The following is an 18,336-nucleotide window of genomic DNA, read 5'->3' as shown; positions in this document are numbered from 1 at the left end:
AATTATATGTGTGATTCTTTTCCAAATTCCCAGATTTTTAAAATTCATGATTTAAAAAAAACTCTACATTTTTAATTCATGAAAAATTTAAAAATCTTTGATCATTTTTATAAATTCATGAATATATTTATAAGTTTCATGAGCTTTCTTTGAAAATGACAAACTATTGTGAATTCCTAAAAAAAACTAAAATTTTAAAAGTATTTTCAGTATAAAAAACTGGCTGAAATAAAATGATATCCGACTGAAGAAACAACCGAAAAGAAAAATAGCCAGCAGGTCGCAGTACTGCATACGGGCCTCAACCGAATGAATGCCACCGAAAAGGTGCATTCGCAAGAAGGTCGAGTTCTCACCATAAGACTGACTAGACAGAATATGGCAGTCCCATAAGCGACGGTGCTTATAAACCTAAGACGATAGGCGGCGTGTTAATTAGCACTAACCGGCTTGATAGACCAGCCGGCTCACCATGATGGCAGGAACCATGATTTGTAATGTTCATATACAAATTACAGAGTTCATATTTACAGTTATTGCTTCCTCTTCATGGTGCCTATGTGCCAATTTGGAGGTGCACGTGTGACACAGTGATCCGAGCACAAGTTCAAAAACCGTGGATAACATTGCACTTTGAGGTCCTATTTGATTCATTGGATTCTCAAAATGTAGGAATACAAAAACATACGAATAGAGTGAGCCCTCTTTCCCCATGTTGCTTCCTTCCATCTGTTAGAAATCTCTCTCATATCATATGGTTGTCGTGTATGCATCCAGCATCCACAATCACTTGCAAACTAAGTGTGTTTTGTAATACATATTGGCTACCCATATATAAAGATGAAATTAAGTTGATTTCTCTGTAAAAAATTTGTTGTGCGGAATTATATACTTTACAAACGATCAAAATGTCTAAACGACGTATCTTGAATAATCGCCACAGTGTAAAATTTAGAGCTACTGAATTGTACAGCACAAGATCCCCGCAGAAGAAAACTACAGAAAGAAATCCATAGAAAAAAAAAGACCTTCCATGTAAATTGCACCATCTCGCTAGCTGCTAATTACAGAGCTACTAGTGCTACTGCTAGCCAGCTCACTCGGGCTCTGCCTCTGCGCGTCGTCTTCGGAGCCGGCTGGCCGCGCGCCGGCCTCGCGCGCATCCGCTATCTTCCTCTCCTCTGACCTGCACGCGGCGCAGCACGCCGTGGCGCCGGCCGCCGTCTCGGCGCCGCCGTCCGCGGCGCGGCTCGTCATCGACGCCGGCGTGGCCAGGAAACTCGGCTGCTCGTCGCCGGCCATGATGACCACCACGTGCCCCAGCCACTCCCTCGCGGGCCCGGCGGCCGAGCCCTTCTCGCCGTCGGGGCCCGCGGGTTGGTCCTCGTCCGGGCCGGCGAGGCCGCCGGAGAGCTTCCAGTAGGAGCAGGCCAGGGTGAGGAGCGAGAGCGCGATGAGGGCCAGCATCGTCGCGAGCCCGCCGAAGAGGTACGGCACCGGCGTCTGCCACGTCGAGCGCGGCGCCGCCGCCGCGGGGCCGTGGGCCATGGGGTACTCGGCTCCAGGCCTCATGGCATGGGTCACTAGCGTCCCAGTGACAGCAGTGCGCGCCTCTCTGTTTTCTGTTGCGTGGGTGGTGTGATGCTGCTACGTTCCACATAAAATTCCCGTGGGAATGGGGGAGTAGTATTGCTCTGGTCCCTATCCCTATATATAGAGGTCCATACAGTAGACCGGCGGGGTGAGAAAATGGTCTTGATTTCTAGGAGCAACGTGCAAAAGCACAACGTCAGCTGACTTTCCGACGTGTCATAAGAACTAGTATTAGGGTTTACGCGTGATTAGTTCGTTGCAGAAAGTATATGAAAAGACAATATTTGTTAACGAGGTCCATCGCCCATCAAACATGAGTTACGTATCCGGGGTATGACTATGGACTCGTGTACTAAATCCCAACATATCAACTACTAGAAGCCCGCCAAAGCCATGTGACATAGCTCGATTGCCACCCCATGAGCCATGACTTGTTCCAGATCTTGTGTGTAAGAGCCTACCAGGTTCACTGAGTTTATTTTCGCTACCCTGCAATGCTTTTATATAATTGATCTGAGTTACATCTTTCAACTCAAACACATATCCTACTCATACTTCAAATCTAACCGAGTAACCATAGTCAATACACACATATTCGACATAATTTCAACTAGAATGTGAAAGAGAATTATTTTAAAGAAAATAAATAGCATATATTAATTCATTTGAAGTTGTATTTAATATTATTTTTGATAAAGAGAATATACTAATATGAAGAAGATATCAACCTACACTCTGATCTTTGCACATGATTTCACGAGCTGGTCAGGGCATCGAGGATGCACCCAGAAAATGATTACTAGATCAATTGCAGCAAATATCTGCATCAACAATTAATGATGGGAACCCTGTGAAAATATGATAGGTGTTTCAACAACCATACCTCTTGGAAGTGAACTACGGGCCAACACTGTTGTCGTTGGACCCTAACCATTGAGGTTAGAGCATCTCCAGCCGTTGGCCCCCAAGGGGGCGCCTAAAATCGCCGCCTGGGGGTAACCCGACGCAAAAAATGGCCCTGGGGCGAGTTGGTCCCCAGCCGCCGGCCCCAGGGCCGCCCCAGGCGCGTTTAAAAAATAAAAATATATAGCAAAGTTCGGCGAAGTTCGGCTAAACACGACAAATTTCGGCAAACTTGGGCATATATTAGACATGTTCACGGATTTTCATTACATACATAGCAAATATATAAACTAATCTAAAAAAACCGGCTGAACGCCGAGTAGTCACCGTCGTTGCCACCATCGTCGGCCTTCTCCTCCTTGACGCAGGCGCCCCTGCTGGACCCCTCCCCAGCGTCGCCATGGCGGACTGGTGGCGGCGGCGGCACGTCGTCGTCGTCGCAGTCGTCGATGATGACTCCTCCTCCTTCATCGCGGCCTCGGCGGCGCTGCGCGAAGCGCCGCAGGGCGGCGCACTGGCGCTCCCTCGTCATCTTCAGAGAGTCCTGGCATGCCCATTCAAGGGCCGCGTCGTCGTCGAGCTCTCGCCGTGCTCCGTTTTTACGGCGGGGAGACCCAGCTCCGTCTTCACCGGCGCGAGCCCCGGCTCCGTCTTTGGCTTGACGAAGCGCGGAGGAGGAGCCGATGAGGAGGCGCGCCGGCCGCCCTCGTTGATGACGATGCCGACGCTGCGAGTGCGCCGGCAGAGCGGCGTCTCCGCCGCGGGCTCGGCCTTGACGCCGAGCAGCGTCGGAGTGCCGGAGGAGTGGGAGGAAGAGCGTGAGGAGGAAGAAGAGGAGGAGGAGCCGAACCTCCTTGGCACCCATTGCCCATCGCTTCGGCGGTGCACCGAGGCGCCGCCCTCGCCGGGGGGTACGCCAATGGCGGGTTGTTGCCGCCCTCGAGGTGCGTCAGCACGTCCTCAAGCGTGCAGCCGGGGGCGCCCCACCACAGGTGGCGCCCCTCGCTGTTCTTCAGGCCGCCGACCACCGCCGCGCCGTTGGTGGACGCCAGCCGCCGCTGCTGACGGCGCTCGAAGTACGCCGCCCAAGCCGCGTGGTTGTCAGCGGCGTACTGGGGGAGGGAGAGCTGGGCGTCGGTGAGGGAGGCGCGCGCGACCTCGACCTCGTCGGCGAAGTAGGAGGGTTTAGCCACGGCGTTGGGCAACGGGGGAATGGGCACTCCCCCATTGCTGAGCCTCCAGCCCATCGGCCCGGCGCGCATGTCTGGCGGCGCCGGGATGTTCGCCTGGAACAGGAGCCACGACTCCTGTTGGCAGAGCGGGCGGCGGCCGAAGCCGTTGGCCGCCGCCTCGTCTCCGGGGAAACGCTCGGCCATCGGGAAAGGGGTGGGAGATGGAGGGGCTGGGCGGCGGCTCACGGGAGAGGGAGAGGGAGGGCTGGGGGAGGGCTCGGCGGCGGCGCTCTGGAGAGGCGGCGCTTGGGGAGGGCTCAGAGGCGAGCGAGGCCATATATAGCCGCGCCGCACCCGTGTGTACGCGTCCGAAGGAGGGGAGGCGTCGGCGCGCCGTCCCGTGACGCACCGCCCGTGAGGAGGAATCAATGGCAAAGCTGACCGGCGGCAGCCTTGCCATTGATTTCCCGTGGGAAACCGAGGCGTTGGGGGAAGACGAGGCGGTGTCGCTGACGCGGCTGGCCCACGCCTTTTTCTCGCCAAAACCGCTCGCCCGGCGCCTCCGGGGGCCCCCCAGTGCGTCGGGTTCGGCCTGGGTCTGCCAGCGCTGTTTTCGGCCCAGGCCGGCGAAAATCGGGCTCCTGGAGACGCGACTGGGCCGTTTTTTCGGCGCCGGCGCGAAAAAATCGCCTGGGAAAGCCTCCCTGGGCCACGGCTGGAGATGCTCTTAGACGATGGTTTTCACCCCAAAGAGAAGTTTGACTAAACTCCAGGCTATGTCGTCGATAAGATAATGGCTGCAGTTTTTTTTAGATATTTTCCAACTAAAATAATAGCAATAACTATAGATATGCTTAGGATGTTTTAAGAAAAAGTATCTGTAATAATCACCTTTAGTGGTCAAATGATGCTGACCAGATGGAAACGAGATGGAAGGGCATTTCCATAAGGCCATCAAACAAACTAGGGGCAAGTCCAAGAACTTTGAAAACACTAGGTGCAAACCCGAGTAGTGGAACCAACTAAAAAAAGTAATGCAAATATCCTTTTTATTTTCTATCTTTTCTTATTTGGCCTTCCCACGAGAGCTGATTTTTGGAACCGATATACTGGAAGTCCGGAACACATTCTTATACACGTTTTTTAAATTAATATGTCCATTTGTGACCTTGGTAAAACATGAAAAATGAGAAAGAGCTACATTTAATTTCAAAAACTACTCACAAGATATACTTTTGCCCTGCTTTATATATATAAATAAAGCCAAATGGTCAAACGATACAAGGTATCGAGGAATCCCTCAAAAGTCGATAAAACAAAATACATGAAAAAAGTAGGCGAAAATGGTTAAACACACACAACCGTGCACTACCGAACGTCCCATAAGGTCATTGAGAGGAAGCACGCGAGAAACGTTGTCACATTCGATTGAGACCAACATGCATCGACGATGCCCTCAATAGGGTCATGACACGAGTGCCAAGTTTACTGCTCAGCCCGAGGCGAATGAAGGTTTCCACCTTGAGTGTAAGGGAAAGAACAAAACGATGCCTCAAGAGGAACGATACACGAACATATATCGCCATCGTCGGTGCCAAGGCGCAGAGCTTTTGTTGACCTCCCCCATCCACCACATCGCATGGAGAAGTATCCTGATGGAGAACCCCCGCCGCAGACCAAGGACTCGATATCCAGATCAGGGCTCGACCCCCACCATGAGCAATAGCTTCTCGAGGACCACCCGCCACAACAAACCTCACCACCTACATGGCCAAAGCACACTTCCAGGCCCATATACCATGTTACTCGCTAGAGAGCCAATCCGTGTAGCCCACCATACAGGGTCGCCGCCTTGCACCCTTGGCCCCGAGCCCAACCCACGCAAAGCCTAACGCCATGAGCACGCAGGGGAGGGCGGAAAGGCCACTCATTCCCGCCGCTAGACAACATCCAACCCCCTTTCTCACTTGTGAGCACGAGCAAATCTAGCCTGCAACCAGTCCCGTCTCGATGGCTGCCAACCGCCACTGCAATGACGGCTATCGGGTCATCAGATCTAGCCTCGCCTACTGTGGAGGCTAGATCCGGATGGGAGCCGCCCGCCCAATCGACCCTACCTTGCCCCAATTGGGCAGATGCGAGCTTTTGACAACACACGACCATCGACCGAAAGAAGGGTGTGAGACTGCAGCCCGCAGCCTACAGATCCACAACCCGCATCGCCGGCCAGATTCGAGGACAATGACTAATCCACCGTTGATGGTCCGTCGCGCCAGCTCGACAAGGAAACGAGGCGGCACCAATTCCCAAACTAGAGCACATGCATGAAGACGACATTACCATTCTCATTTTCATGCATGTCGTAGTTTGTTACATTATTAACGGTAGTTTACATGGGCAAGGTTCAACTCATTCTTACGTGTGTGATCTTTACATTTTGCCAAAACTTGGAAACTCAAGTTTTGTTATTTTTGGAAACTAAGTGGATACACTACATCGAGAATCATTCTACTCCCCAATACTATTTTAGAAGGTGTATTAATTTATGCAAAAGTCAAATGTATATATTTTTATCAAGCCGATAGGAAAAACTATCGATATGTGCAATATCGAATGAGCATCATTAGATCCACCATTTAATGATACTGATTTGATATTGTATAAGGTTTCCTATAAACTTGGTCAAAGGTTGGAAAGTTTGAGTTTCGTAAGAATAGTACACCTTATTGAAAGGAATGAAACAATATTATAACTACTTTACTGGTGCCTCCTCGAGTAATATGACTGATATCTTGGCAATAGTTAGGTTGTTGTGAAGGTTCCATCAGGGAGAGAGAGAGAGAGAGAGAGAGAGAGTAGCTAGCATCATTTCCTGACAAAACTAATAGAAATTTAAATAACAGAACCCTACCAACGATCCAAGCTGATGGACTTGATGCTCCTTTCACTGAAGCGTAAGTTTGGAGAGCGATCATTGAATCCCCAACAGAAAAAGCCCCTGGGCCTGACGGTTTCAGCGGACAATTTTTCAGAAGCTGCTGGGACATCATAAAAGATGAGGTGATGGCAGTGTTCAACCAGTTCCACAGCCTATCCGGGGCAAACTTCGACAAAATCAACTATGCTTTTGTGGCCTTGCTTCCTAAGAAAGATGGAGCTGAATCTGTGGGAGATTTTCGGCCGATAAGCCTCATCAACTCAATTGCCAAGCTCATCACCAAAGTACTCTCGATAAGATTAGCAGAGAAAATCTCATCGATCATTTCGCCAGCTCAGAGCCCTTTTCTAAAGTCAAGATGCCTGCAAGATAACTACCTCTATGTCAGGAACTCAGTTTTATCGTTACACCGTAAAAAGAAGCCGGCCTTGCTGATTAAACTGGACATTGCTCGGGCATTCGACTCGGTCTCCTAGGAGTTTATGTTTGAACTGTTGCAGCAGCTGGGTTTTAGCAGTCGCTGGAGGGACTGGATTGCCATGCTGCTCAGATCATCCTCATCCGCTTTCCTGCTGAACGGTGACCCTGGCATCCCTCTCATCCACCACCGTGGGCTGCAGCAAGGAGACCCGTTGTCCCCGCTGCTATTTATCCTTGCCATTGACATCCTCCACCGGCTCATAGCAAAAGCTGTTGATGACGACATTCTTGCCCCGCTGCCTGGAAGAGAACTGCAACTGCGCACCAGCCTGTACGCGGACGATGCTGTCATCTTTGCAAACCCAGTTCAGGAAGAGCTCGACAAACTGTTTCAGATCATCACCAGCATTGGGGAAACCTCAGGCCTGCACCTCAACATCAGCAAGTGCACCATCACGCCCATTCGCTGTGATCACATTAACCTTCAGGAAGTTCTGCATGCGTTTGGCGGACAGATTGTTGCCTTCCCAATACGATACTTAGGATTACCAATAAGCCTCGGGCGTGCCAAAATGGTTCACTTTCAGTTCATCCTGGACCGCATCCGAGCTCGTCTAGCTGGATGGAAGCATAAATTGATGAATATCGTAGGAAGAAGAGTGCTTGTTCGGAGCGTTCTCTCGGCGATCCCAACTTTTGCACTCGCTGTTTTGCGGCCACCAAAGCTTCTCTTCAGAGAGATTGATAAAGCCCGCAGAAAGTTTCTTTGGACACAAGATGAGGAGCTTACTGGTGGCAAATGCAAGGTTGCCTGGAAGCAAGTTTGTACGCCGACGGAATACGGAGGCCTAGGCATCCATGACCTACAAAAATTCTCTCGCGCTTTGCGACTCAGATGGTTGTGGCTGTCATGGCAAACTGAAGACAGACCCTGGAAGGGCTCGGACCTACCTTGCGACAAGGAAGACAAAGCTTTGTTCGACCATGCAACCTCTGTAACTCTTGGAAACGGCATAACAGCTTCCTTCTGGCAATCCCCATGGATCACCTCTCCAAGCCTTACCACTCTGTTTCCAGGACTGTTCAAGCGATCACGGGGCAAAAACAGATGCGTTGCTGATGCGCTTGAAAATGACAAATGGGTGATGGACATGAAGATACGACCCAACGAGAACCTGATTCACAGCTTCATCATCCTATGGAGAGCACTGCGGGCCGAAGCAATATCGCTGCAACCACAAGTGGATGATAAAATCTCCTGGCATCTTCACAGCGCGGTCGTTTACAGTGCAAAATCTGCTTACAAAGAGCAATTCAACAGCTTACTGAAGACGGACGACAAACACCTGATATGGAAAACATTGGCACCTGGAAACTTAAAAGTTTTCTTCTGGCTCTTGCTCAAAAACCGTCTTTGGTGCAACGATCGACTCCAACACAAAGGATGGGAGAATGGTTACTTCTGCGCTCTTTGCACAAGAAACCTTGAGACATCAGTACATCTCTTCTGGGAGTGCCCGATCAGTAAGGAAATATGGCGAAGGATCTCGTCCTGAAATGAATGTGACAGGCTTCGGCGCCTTGTCGCTCCCTCAGACCACATCACCTCCTCCATTTGCATCATGCGCAGCCTCATTCAACAATCAAGACCAAGACTCAGAGAAAAGCTCAAGACAATGATCTTCCTCGTCACATGGCACATCTGGAGGGAGAAACAACAGAATTTTCAAACACGAGCCAAGCCAAATCTGCTCTGTGATCGCAGCGATAAGAAGAGATGCAGAGAGTAGGAAACTAGCAGGGGCCAAATGCCTGGCAACACCATTAGGAGATCCAGGCTAGACAGCAGGATATCCCTCCTCAGCCCTGGTGTTCAGGGTCTTCGAAACCAACCTCTTGTAACCACTCATGATCACTTGATCATGAACATGTTTCCCACTCTCTACCTGCTTAATATATGAATGCCGGTGGTTCACCGGTTCTTTCAAAAAAATAACGGAACCCTAGGTTTGATGTACCTAGCTTAACTATATGATGTTTGGAAAGTTTTTCCTATGCTGAGCCATCATGGCATTTCAGAAAGTTGCAGCACTCGAATAAAAAATGTGCTCCTTCATTCCTTCTTATCTAGTTTCACCTAAAAAGGCAAATATCACAGCACTTCCAAGGATCATAACTAAAATCAATAATGAAGTCATGTTGTTATCCATAATCGACATGCATGACGAATGTATACTATTAATTAATCATAAGTGGATCGAGCATTACATGGATGGCTAAGGACGTTTGCTAACTTTAGACAACCATTTGCATATATCCCCCAAGTGGAAAGGACAACACCGAAGAGCTGAGAAGTGGAATATAAAGTTCCGGAAAATATTTGCATAACTTCCACACACAGGTAGCGAAAAAAGCCAAAATGACCACAAGATTCATTATTGAACGACCGGGTTAAACCAAATGACCATATCACTAAACAATAATATTTTTGCAGGGCACTAATTAAACAACATTCAATACCAGATTAGCAAAAGATAGTCGGGTTTAGCTGAATCCAAGTATGCCATGTTCGCTTTAAGGATCAACAACAATAATGGTGCTCCCCCGCAGAAAAACAACAACGATGGTGTTTCATTTCTAAGCCGTGCTATTGCTAATCTATACTGGTCAATTTTATGTGAAACTAGAATATATCATTTTTGTAAAAGAATTTTTTTTACTCCCTCTGATTCTTTTTAATCTGCATATAAGTTTTGTCCAAAGTCAAAGTATCTCTACTTTGACTGAACATATAGAAAAAAGTATCAACATTCACAATGCCAAATAAATATTATTAGATTCACTATGAAATGACTTTCATTGTATATATAATTGGTATTGTATATGTTAATATTTTTTAATATAAATTTGGTCAAACTTTGTAATGATTGACTTGACACAAATCTAATAGGCGGAGTAAAAAGGACAGGAGGGAGTAACAACTAAGGTCTTCTCCGTGATTGCTAAAATGTCCTATGATGAACTTGTTAAGTGAGCTGCTTTGAATAATTAGTTGCAAAGTAGTTAGGGTTGTCAAAAATAATAATTAAGAATTTAACTAACTACCAAAAACATCCAGATGAGTGTACTACCCGTATCATGTAACCGGTATAGTGAATCTAATCTAATGGGTTTGTCGATATACAACACACTAAAGGCAATAAGAAGCACGCGCTCCTACTAGACATGTAAGGAGTAAACCTAAAATATGCTTTGTACATGCCCATAACCAATCCCAAACAAACATGGCCATAACCAATCTTTGCATATGAATTCTTTCTCTTTGTGTTGTATAACCGCAAGCGGTTGAGTACCTAAACCTTGTAACTCAAAATTGATAGCTCATAGAAAAATATCTAAAGGAGGTTGGCACTATAATCTCTCCATCAATCATGCACTGATCCACAAAGTTATGCAAAATTATCACATAAAGCGAGTAGTAAATCCATGATACAACTCATGCATCATTACATGTTCAAGTGCTTGTATGGCATGCAAAATGGCTAAGCAATCTCTGCAGTCCCATCTTGAATGATTTGTACCCGAAAATATGAGAAATACATAGACTGGGTAAAACCAGATTAGAAAATGAGAAAAATACAATTAGATGCCTCTCCACTGTCCATTTGGCTGCCGCACACTTCACGTCAATAATTTGGGACTTTTAAGACATCGCAAGAGTTCCAGTTTTATGGAGAATGCTTGTAGGAATTTGGAAAATGAAAACTACATCAGTGGTCTTTCTGATCAAATATGTACTCCACAGTGGTTATAAAAATCTACAGAAAATCTAACGTCATAGATCAATCATTATTATAAAATAGGAATTTGCCAGTGCATTTCCTCCTTGATATCTTGGACTCTTACATCTCTTTTCCTTTTCAAAAGGCACCAATCCATCATAATGTAGGCGACTATTTGTGTTTTGGAGCTTTTTGGAAGAGAAGTGTGTTGGGGGTTGTTGATAGTGACAGCTTGAATACATCACAAAAGAACTTGAATGCAACACAAGGCAAGAAGGCCGCTCTCACTTTTCTCACGCAGCGTTCGTAAGAATGCATGAAAAAATCACCACATGCGAGTGAATGTATCAAAGACAAGAAGAGCTAATCTCAATCACACAAACTCCATAATGGCTAACTAGAGTGGGTTAGAATCAGGATATTGCGAGTCGTATCCTCTATAAAGGAGTTTTACTTTTATCTCATGGTAGGCGAATCATTATTCATAATTACTATTTTTTTGTGAGGCAGAGACATCATCTAGTTACAATTTGCCAACATGAAACTTTCAAATGGTGTGCATTTTCCTAATGTCAAAGTGGCTAAAGAAAGTTGCACATTTATAGAAGAAACCGCATAAAGTATATAGAAACAATTACTACGCTTTACGGATTATAATGCTTTATTGCAGTCCGCTCGGAGGAGAGCACCAATTCACAAGGCACACTATAACATTCTCTCTTGGTTTAGGATATCTTCATCTTAGGTGTTACAACCATGAATTCATTTGCTTCCAGGTGCAGATCGTTGAGCTCTACAGGGCCGACCCTGTATGCCCTTAGAGACTCTATAGCCGCACCTCGACGGTTACGAAGAATGACAGCTCCAAGCTCGCACATCTCGTAGAACTGTCATCTATATTCAACTTAGTCGAGCATTCCGGTGCTGCCATCCATACACAATAAATTTGACCATAAAAAAATTACAATAATGAGCTATAATACATTATGTTGCAACATTTTTAAAACACAGTGTTTCATGTTTGCAAATATCATTGACCTTCAATTGTAAAGATGAACCTTACTATGTGAGTGATGCAGTACATCATATATTGTATATCAATTTTGAAATGAGAATATGATATCTTTGGGATAGAGCAACAAAAGGGTGAAGAATCAGCATGCACGCGTCATCAGATAATTTGCCACCTTTATTAGTTGGACACGACTGAAAACAAGTCCCTTGTTGATTCAAGTCCACTCATGGATGATGCAATTGGTTGGGCTATCACAATCAAGATGACCCTTTGCTTATGTCTTCTATTCAATGGCTTTGTTAGGCAAATCAACAACAAATTGCCAACGGTTTCCCTACTCAAGTGAGTGCGCCGCCCGTGGAATTCACAGGCTTGATACGATCATTTTGGTTACCTGGTTTGTGCTAGCATGTTGGCCCATCAGAACTCGTCAGCGTGTGTGTTGTGTATGCTCATACAAGTCGCCAATGCCAATGCGAAATGATCATAGCTCAGTTGGTTAGATTTCTTTTGGCGGAACCTGTCCTCCGAGTTCAATTCGAAATTTAGCCCGATGTTCGCAATTTCTCTATTTATTCCAGATTTCCCTACACTATTCTTTCAATAGTATGACGCGCCCTTCAACTACAAGGTGTCTATGACGATTTTATCAATCTCAAAATCTACCAGCTCAGTCTCTTGGAGGTGCCCCCATTGTGCATGCATAAGACATGAAAAATTGACAGTGTGTGTGTTTTAGCGTGTCTCTAAAAAGTATTGACATTGTCAATTTTTCATCCATCTAAGCCACTCCATAATAAGTCACCATACTATTTTGGATTTAGTCATGATTCAGAATATCATTATCCTTGGCAGAATGTTTCTGAGTACTTGACCCGAGAGTTCCATTTGTGTAGTTGCCTAGTTTATTTCTTAGTACAAGAGAGAAGATTTACATGGATAGGTTCTCTCAACACACGTGCATGTGTGTATATGTGCAAACCTTCAACTTTAAAGCATACCGTCCCAAGAAAAACGTTTAAACTATGCGCAATGAACATGGGTATGGTTTTTTAAAATATTAACTTGGATACGGTTCTTAAAATCACTAAAGGTTACCCCACCTTACAGAAAACTTGCTCACCTTTAGCTTTGTCGTCATAAATATGGGCGAAGACTATTGGAGGTCAGTATTTTTTTCTTCTTCTGAAATGGGAGATCAGTAACTTGGTGTAACGGAGACTGAAATCTTTTTTTTCTGTGAGGGGTAACAAAAGACTTTAACCTAGCGGAAGCGGGTTAGTCATGTTCCATTATCTCTGATAGTGGAGCTGGATGCATTTTGGATCAATGAATTTTTTTATGTACAATTTAGTTTGCTGGTGTAGCATAACTCAACTAATATATGGTTACTCTACACATTCGTTGTTTAATTCACTAGGTATTTGCCCATGCTTTGCTATGGGGTATAGATATTCTACTACATTAGCCCATAGTTTAGATGTATGTATTACATGATTTTGTAAATATAAATGTTTAACAAATTTTGTCCATGATTTTATTTTGTAATCACTTATTGACTTGCCAATGAAAATATAATTCATTCAGTAAGTCGATAAAAAATGGGATAATAAAGGTGGTTTTCATAAAATGATCATAGAAGAGAAAAAAGCACGAAGCACTCTGCCGAAAAAAGGCTCTTTTTTAAGTACTCCCACCGTAAAAAATATTAAAGCGTTTAGATAGGTGGTTTTCAAGAAATGATCAACAGAGAAAGAAAAGAAATGTTGGACGAAGCAATCTGCCTAAAAAACACTATTCTTTTTTAAGTACTCCCTCCAAAAAAAATAGTAAAGCGTTTAGATAGGCGGTTTTCAAGAAATGATCAACAGAAAAATTAGAACGTTCTTATATTTTTGTTTCCGGAGGGAATGGTGGAGATTTTGTAACATCGAGTGGGTGAACTCGGTAAATTAGATGCGAGGGACCGTGCATGACCCACCGCCATAAGTGTGCCGGCCACCGTACCACTGTTTGCACGCTCAGCGCCGGATAAGCTCAAGGTATGCCAAAAGAAGAGTAGAGACACGGGGAAGAGGACCCAATCAAAAGAGCGTTGGATCTGGTGCTTGCCGACGAGACACGCACTGTATGAATGGAATAACGCCGAACCGACGAGGCATGCATGGATCGTTGGCATGAACGTCCAGCAACACAGGCCAGCCCCTTTGAAACCTGAACCTAGGTAGCGTGTGTACCAACACTTGTCCGACGGCCGCCAGGGAAGAAGCTAGAAAAAAAGCTTGAAGGGGTCATATCCATGGCAATGGGGTCATCTTCTATAAATCAAAAGTGATTAATACTAAGTTAATGAAGGATTTAGTAATTTCATTTGGGTCAATTGACCCCGATGCCTACATGCAAGCTCCGTCCCTGACGGCCGCTCGACAAAGACGGCCATGGCGCATTGGCGCCCACCGGGCGATGAGTCCCCGATGGCGGTGGAGCACGGTGGTGTACTGCTTGTTGCTTTGCCGAGGATTCTTCGAGGGCGTGCTGCCATTGATGTGCGCCCCCATATGTATCCCCTGAAAACGTAGCTTCCACGGTGGAAATTTCAAAACTCAAACGTGGACTACTGGACGGTGGCCGGCATGCGCGGCAACCATTTTGTGTTGAGAGTTTTCTTGTTAGGAGGGTTTTCGATGAACGCGTATATGGCAGCGGACCAGCGGTCCGGACGCCCGCAAAATCCACCTGGTTTGCATTAAAACAGACGTCCGGACCGGTGGGTGCCATGCTGAATGACAAATTGCGTCTGAACCGTTCGTGGTTATGGGCGATTTGAAGGTATGCTATAAACCATAAAATCGTCTTGCTTGCCTACTTTCTAACTAATTGGTAGTCGTTCGTGTAGAAACTCGGTTTTGCACATCCTTCTTCCTCTCTCTCTTATCCCGGCGGGCACATTCACAACACCGGCGGCCGACGCCACGTCCTTTAACTTCATAGCACCGGCGCCCTCGTAGGCCCGACGGCCGTGATGACCTCATGGTTAGAGCATCTCCAGCTGCACCCCCAACAGCCCCCCAGGCGACTTTTTATGCGCCGGCGCCGAAAAAACGCCCAGTCGCGCCCCCAAGACGCCGAATTCCGTCGGCTCGGCCCGTTTTTGGGCCCGGCGATCGCAGGCCGAACCCGGCGCACTGGGGGGCGCTCGGGGGCTCCGGCGCAAGGGAAAAGCACACCTGGGGCCACACTATCGGCGAAAAGTCAAGCCGGTCGTTCAGATTCGCCTCCGCCCCCCCCCCTCTCGCTCAGTCGCCACCCTGCCAATCCCGGCGCCGCCCACCACCCACCACAGCTAGATAGGCCACCCCCCGCCGGAAAAGAGAAGAGGTTTCGCCGAGGCAGCCTCTCCACCGCCATCCGGACGATTTTTCCGGCGTTCCGGCCGCGCAGGGGTTGTACACCGGTGGGTGTACGCCCACCACGCCCGCAAGGTGTTCGGCGATTTATCTGCCCGGCCCGGGGATGGACTCGGACGATAAGGAAGCGCTCGCGGCGTTGCTGGAGGAGGAAGCCGAAACCGATGTCCAGGAGCAGGAGCATCTCATGGTGCTCGCCACCCTCGCCGGCCTGCTCGCGAGCAATGAAAAGCCGCAGCGAGGTGGCTCAGCGTCGGGGCGGGTGAAAGCAAAGAACCGGCATCGTCTGGAAGGCTACTGCATGCTCTACTCCGACTACTTCGCCAACGCTCCATTGCACGGTGAAAAAACATTTCGGGGCCGTTATCGGATGAGCCGAAAGCTTTTCCTCGGGATTGTGAATTCCATCCGAGAGTTCGACAGCTACTTCAAGTGCAAGAAGGATTGCACCAGCACACCTGGATTCACCTCAATCCAGAAGTGCACGACAACTATGAGGATCCTTGCATATGGAGCTCCCGGTGATGCACTCGACGACTATGGGCGCATGGCCGAGTCCATGATCATTGAGTGTTTCTACAAGTTCTGTCGGGCAGTGGTGGCAGTGTTTGGACCACAATACTTACGATCACCCAATGTTGAATACACTGCTCGGATCCTAGCACAGAATGCAACAAAAGGATTTCCTGGGATGCTTGGAAGCATCGACTGCATGCATTAGAAATAGTAGAACTATCCACTTGCTTCGCAGGGGTTGTAAAAAGGCGCCAAAGGCGGTTGCCGTGTAGTACCTGAGGTAGTGGCTAAAAGTGCGTTATATCGACTAGAGGGGGTGAATAGGTGATTTTTATGAATTCTTCACTGAGGAATTTGCTGGTGAGGAAATTCCTAAATGAAGAACTACTTGCAGCGGAATAAGTACTCAGAAAGGAACATAACAAAACACAAGCATAGTCATCATGATGAAATGAAGACAAGCACAGAGTACAGAAAACGTAAACACATGATAACACAAGAAAGAAGACGGACAGACTGAAGAAATAGAACCGAGGAAATTGAGAAAGTCTTCAGTCAATGTCTTCAGACAGATATGAACAGGCACATAACAACATACATGATGAAATTAAAGAGTTGAGGAAATAGAACGAGGAAGCTCGGTGAAGACAATGATTTGGCAGACCAGTTCCAACTGCTGTCTCAGTTGTACATCTGGTTGGAGCGGCTGAGTATTTAAACTCGAGGACACACAGTCCCGGACACACAGTCCTCACCGTATTCTCCTTGAGATAAGGTCACACAGACCTCGCCCAATCACTCGTGGTAAGTCTTCAGGTGACTTCCGAACCTTCACAAACTCGGTCACTCGGTGATCCACAATTCCTCTTGGATGCTCTAGACCTTGACGCCTAACCGTCTGGAAGAATCACAGTCTTTAAAGGAAACAAGCGTCAGATCCACGCAGGATCAATCTCTTCAGTGATGCTCAATCACTTTGGGGTTTGTAGGTTTGGGGTTTGGGTTTTCCTCACTTGATGATTTTCGCTCAAAGTCTTCGGAGGATGGGCTGCTCTCAAATGACAAGTATCAGTTTCTCTCGGAGCAGCCAACCAGCTAGTGGTTGAAGGGGGCGGCTATTTATAGCCTAGGGAGCAACCCGATATGATAAGACATAAATGCTCTTGTCTGATATGACCGTTAGATGGGTAGATATTTTGGAACCGCTGGCGCATAGCACAGCAACAGTCGGAATTTTGACTATCAAAATCCTCAGGGCTATCATGTTCCTCACTGTGTAGGCAATTCACACTGGTGAATTCCTAACTCCTCAGTCAGAACAAATTCCTCGGAGACCAGAATAACTTCGTCTCTGTCACTGAAGAATATGACTGAACTGTATGAGATTTCCAATGGCTTCACTCGAAGGGATTGGTAGGTGTAGGATTTTGAGTTGAGCATCACATGGAAATTTTTCCTTAGTATTTCCTCGACCCCCTTTAATAGTGCGGTGTTTCCTATGACTCAAGAAAGAGAAAATGGAACTACGAAAACAAAAGCCTTCACGCTTCATGTCCCTCGAATGATTGCCTAGTCTTCACGATCACACCAATTTCTTCACTTTCAAAGTCTTCAGAAAGTCTTCAGAAATCCAAAGTCTTCAGTTGAAGAACTTCATTTTTAGGGGTCGACTTTCTCTGTAAATATCAAACTCCTCATAGACTTATAGACCTGTTGATATGCCTCAAATAGCTTTGAGACGATTTTATGGGGTGGCCCTGATCTTTCACTGACGCAAAGAGCTAGCAGAGTAAAACTTGAACGGAAGGAGATGAATTAGAACAGGCCGAATATATATAGCTGCAGTGGTGATTCTGTACGTGAACGAGTAGTAGCTAGCTAGATGGATTGATTTAGACTAATGATGATCAGCGGCGGCGACGACGACAGAGGTTTAGACCAATGATGATCAGCAGCTGCGGCGGTGACAGAGTAATTAGCAGATGGAAAACGTGAGGTGGTAGAAGTAGATTGAACAAAGTAGAGATCGGATTGACCCCTGATTGATCAAGAATCAAAACGAAGCTAGCGCCCTGGGAATCAAGTCAGCCAGAACACATGCAATCAACGATCCAAATCATGGAACGCAGGAACTCAGATATGCGCCAATCATAAGATGACTTTTCTGAATATTTATCTGTATCAACTCCAACCTAAACCTAGTCAACGCTGCCCCTTGCTTATATAGGTGGTGCCTAACAATTGGGCCTAGACCGACCTGGACTAGGAAAACGATGAGGACTCCTCACGTTACAACTTGTACGTAGAAACTAAAAAAACCTACAAAAATCAATTAAACTAGAAAACAAATAAAAAGGACACGCCTCCTCTGTCATGGCATTTTTGTACGCTTGATTCATCCAGGACCCATGTACGTATATTGGCCTTCGTATAAATATTGGCAAGGTGTTCTGAACATAGGCTTCACTTTCTCCTGAGGCACGATCCGAGGAGCAACTTCAGTAGCATATGGAACAGGCATCATACCTAAGATTCCTCTCTGTTTTGTAGCACACATTATCTTCTTATGACGCAGAGCGGGAACCACATA

The 18,336-nt window shown here is 46.6% G+C and overlaps 1 protein-coding gene across 1 annotated transcript; it reads right to left on the bottom strand.

The window, feature by feature from the left end:
• Nucleotides 1–900: 900 nt before the first annotated feature.
• Nucleotides 901–1,666, bottom strand: LOC123133966 (protein GLUTAMINE DUMPER 2-like). Its single transcript, XM_044553337.1, has one exon. The coding sequence runs from the start codon at nt 1,570–1,572 to the stop codon at nt 1,054–1,056; it is 519 nt and encodes a 172-aa protein (XP_044409272.1). The 5' UTR covers nt 1,573–1,666; the 3' UTR covers nt 901–1,053.
• Nucleotides 1,667–18,336: the final 16,670 nt, after the last annotated feature.

This window comes from Triticum aestivum, chromosome 6B (genome assembly GCF_018294505.1).
Source record: "Triticum aestivum cultivar Chinese Spring chromosome 6B, IWGSC CS RefSeq v2.1, whole genome shotgun sequence".
In the NCBI taxonomy this organism is placed as follows: domain Eukaryota; kingdom Viridiplantae; phylum Streptophyta; class Magnoliopsida; order Poales; family Poaceae; genus Triticum; species Triticum aestivum.
The sequence above is the reverse complement of the archived record's forward strand: the minus strand, read 5'-3'. Positions and strand labels throughout refer to the sequence as shown.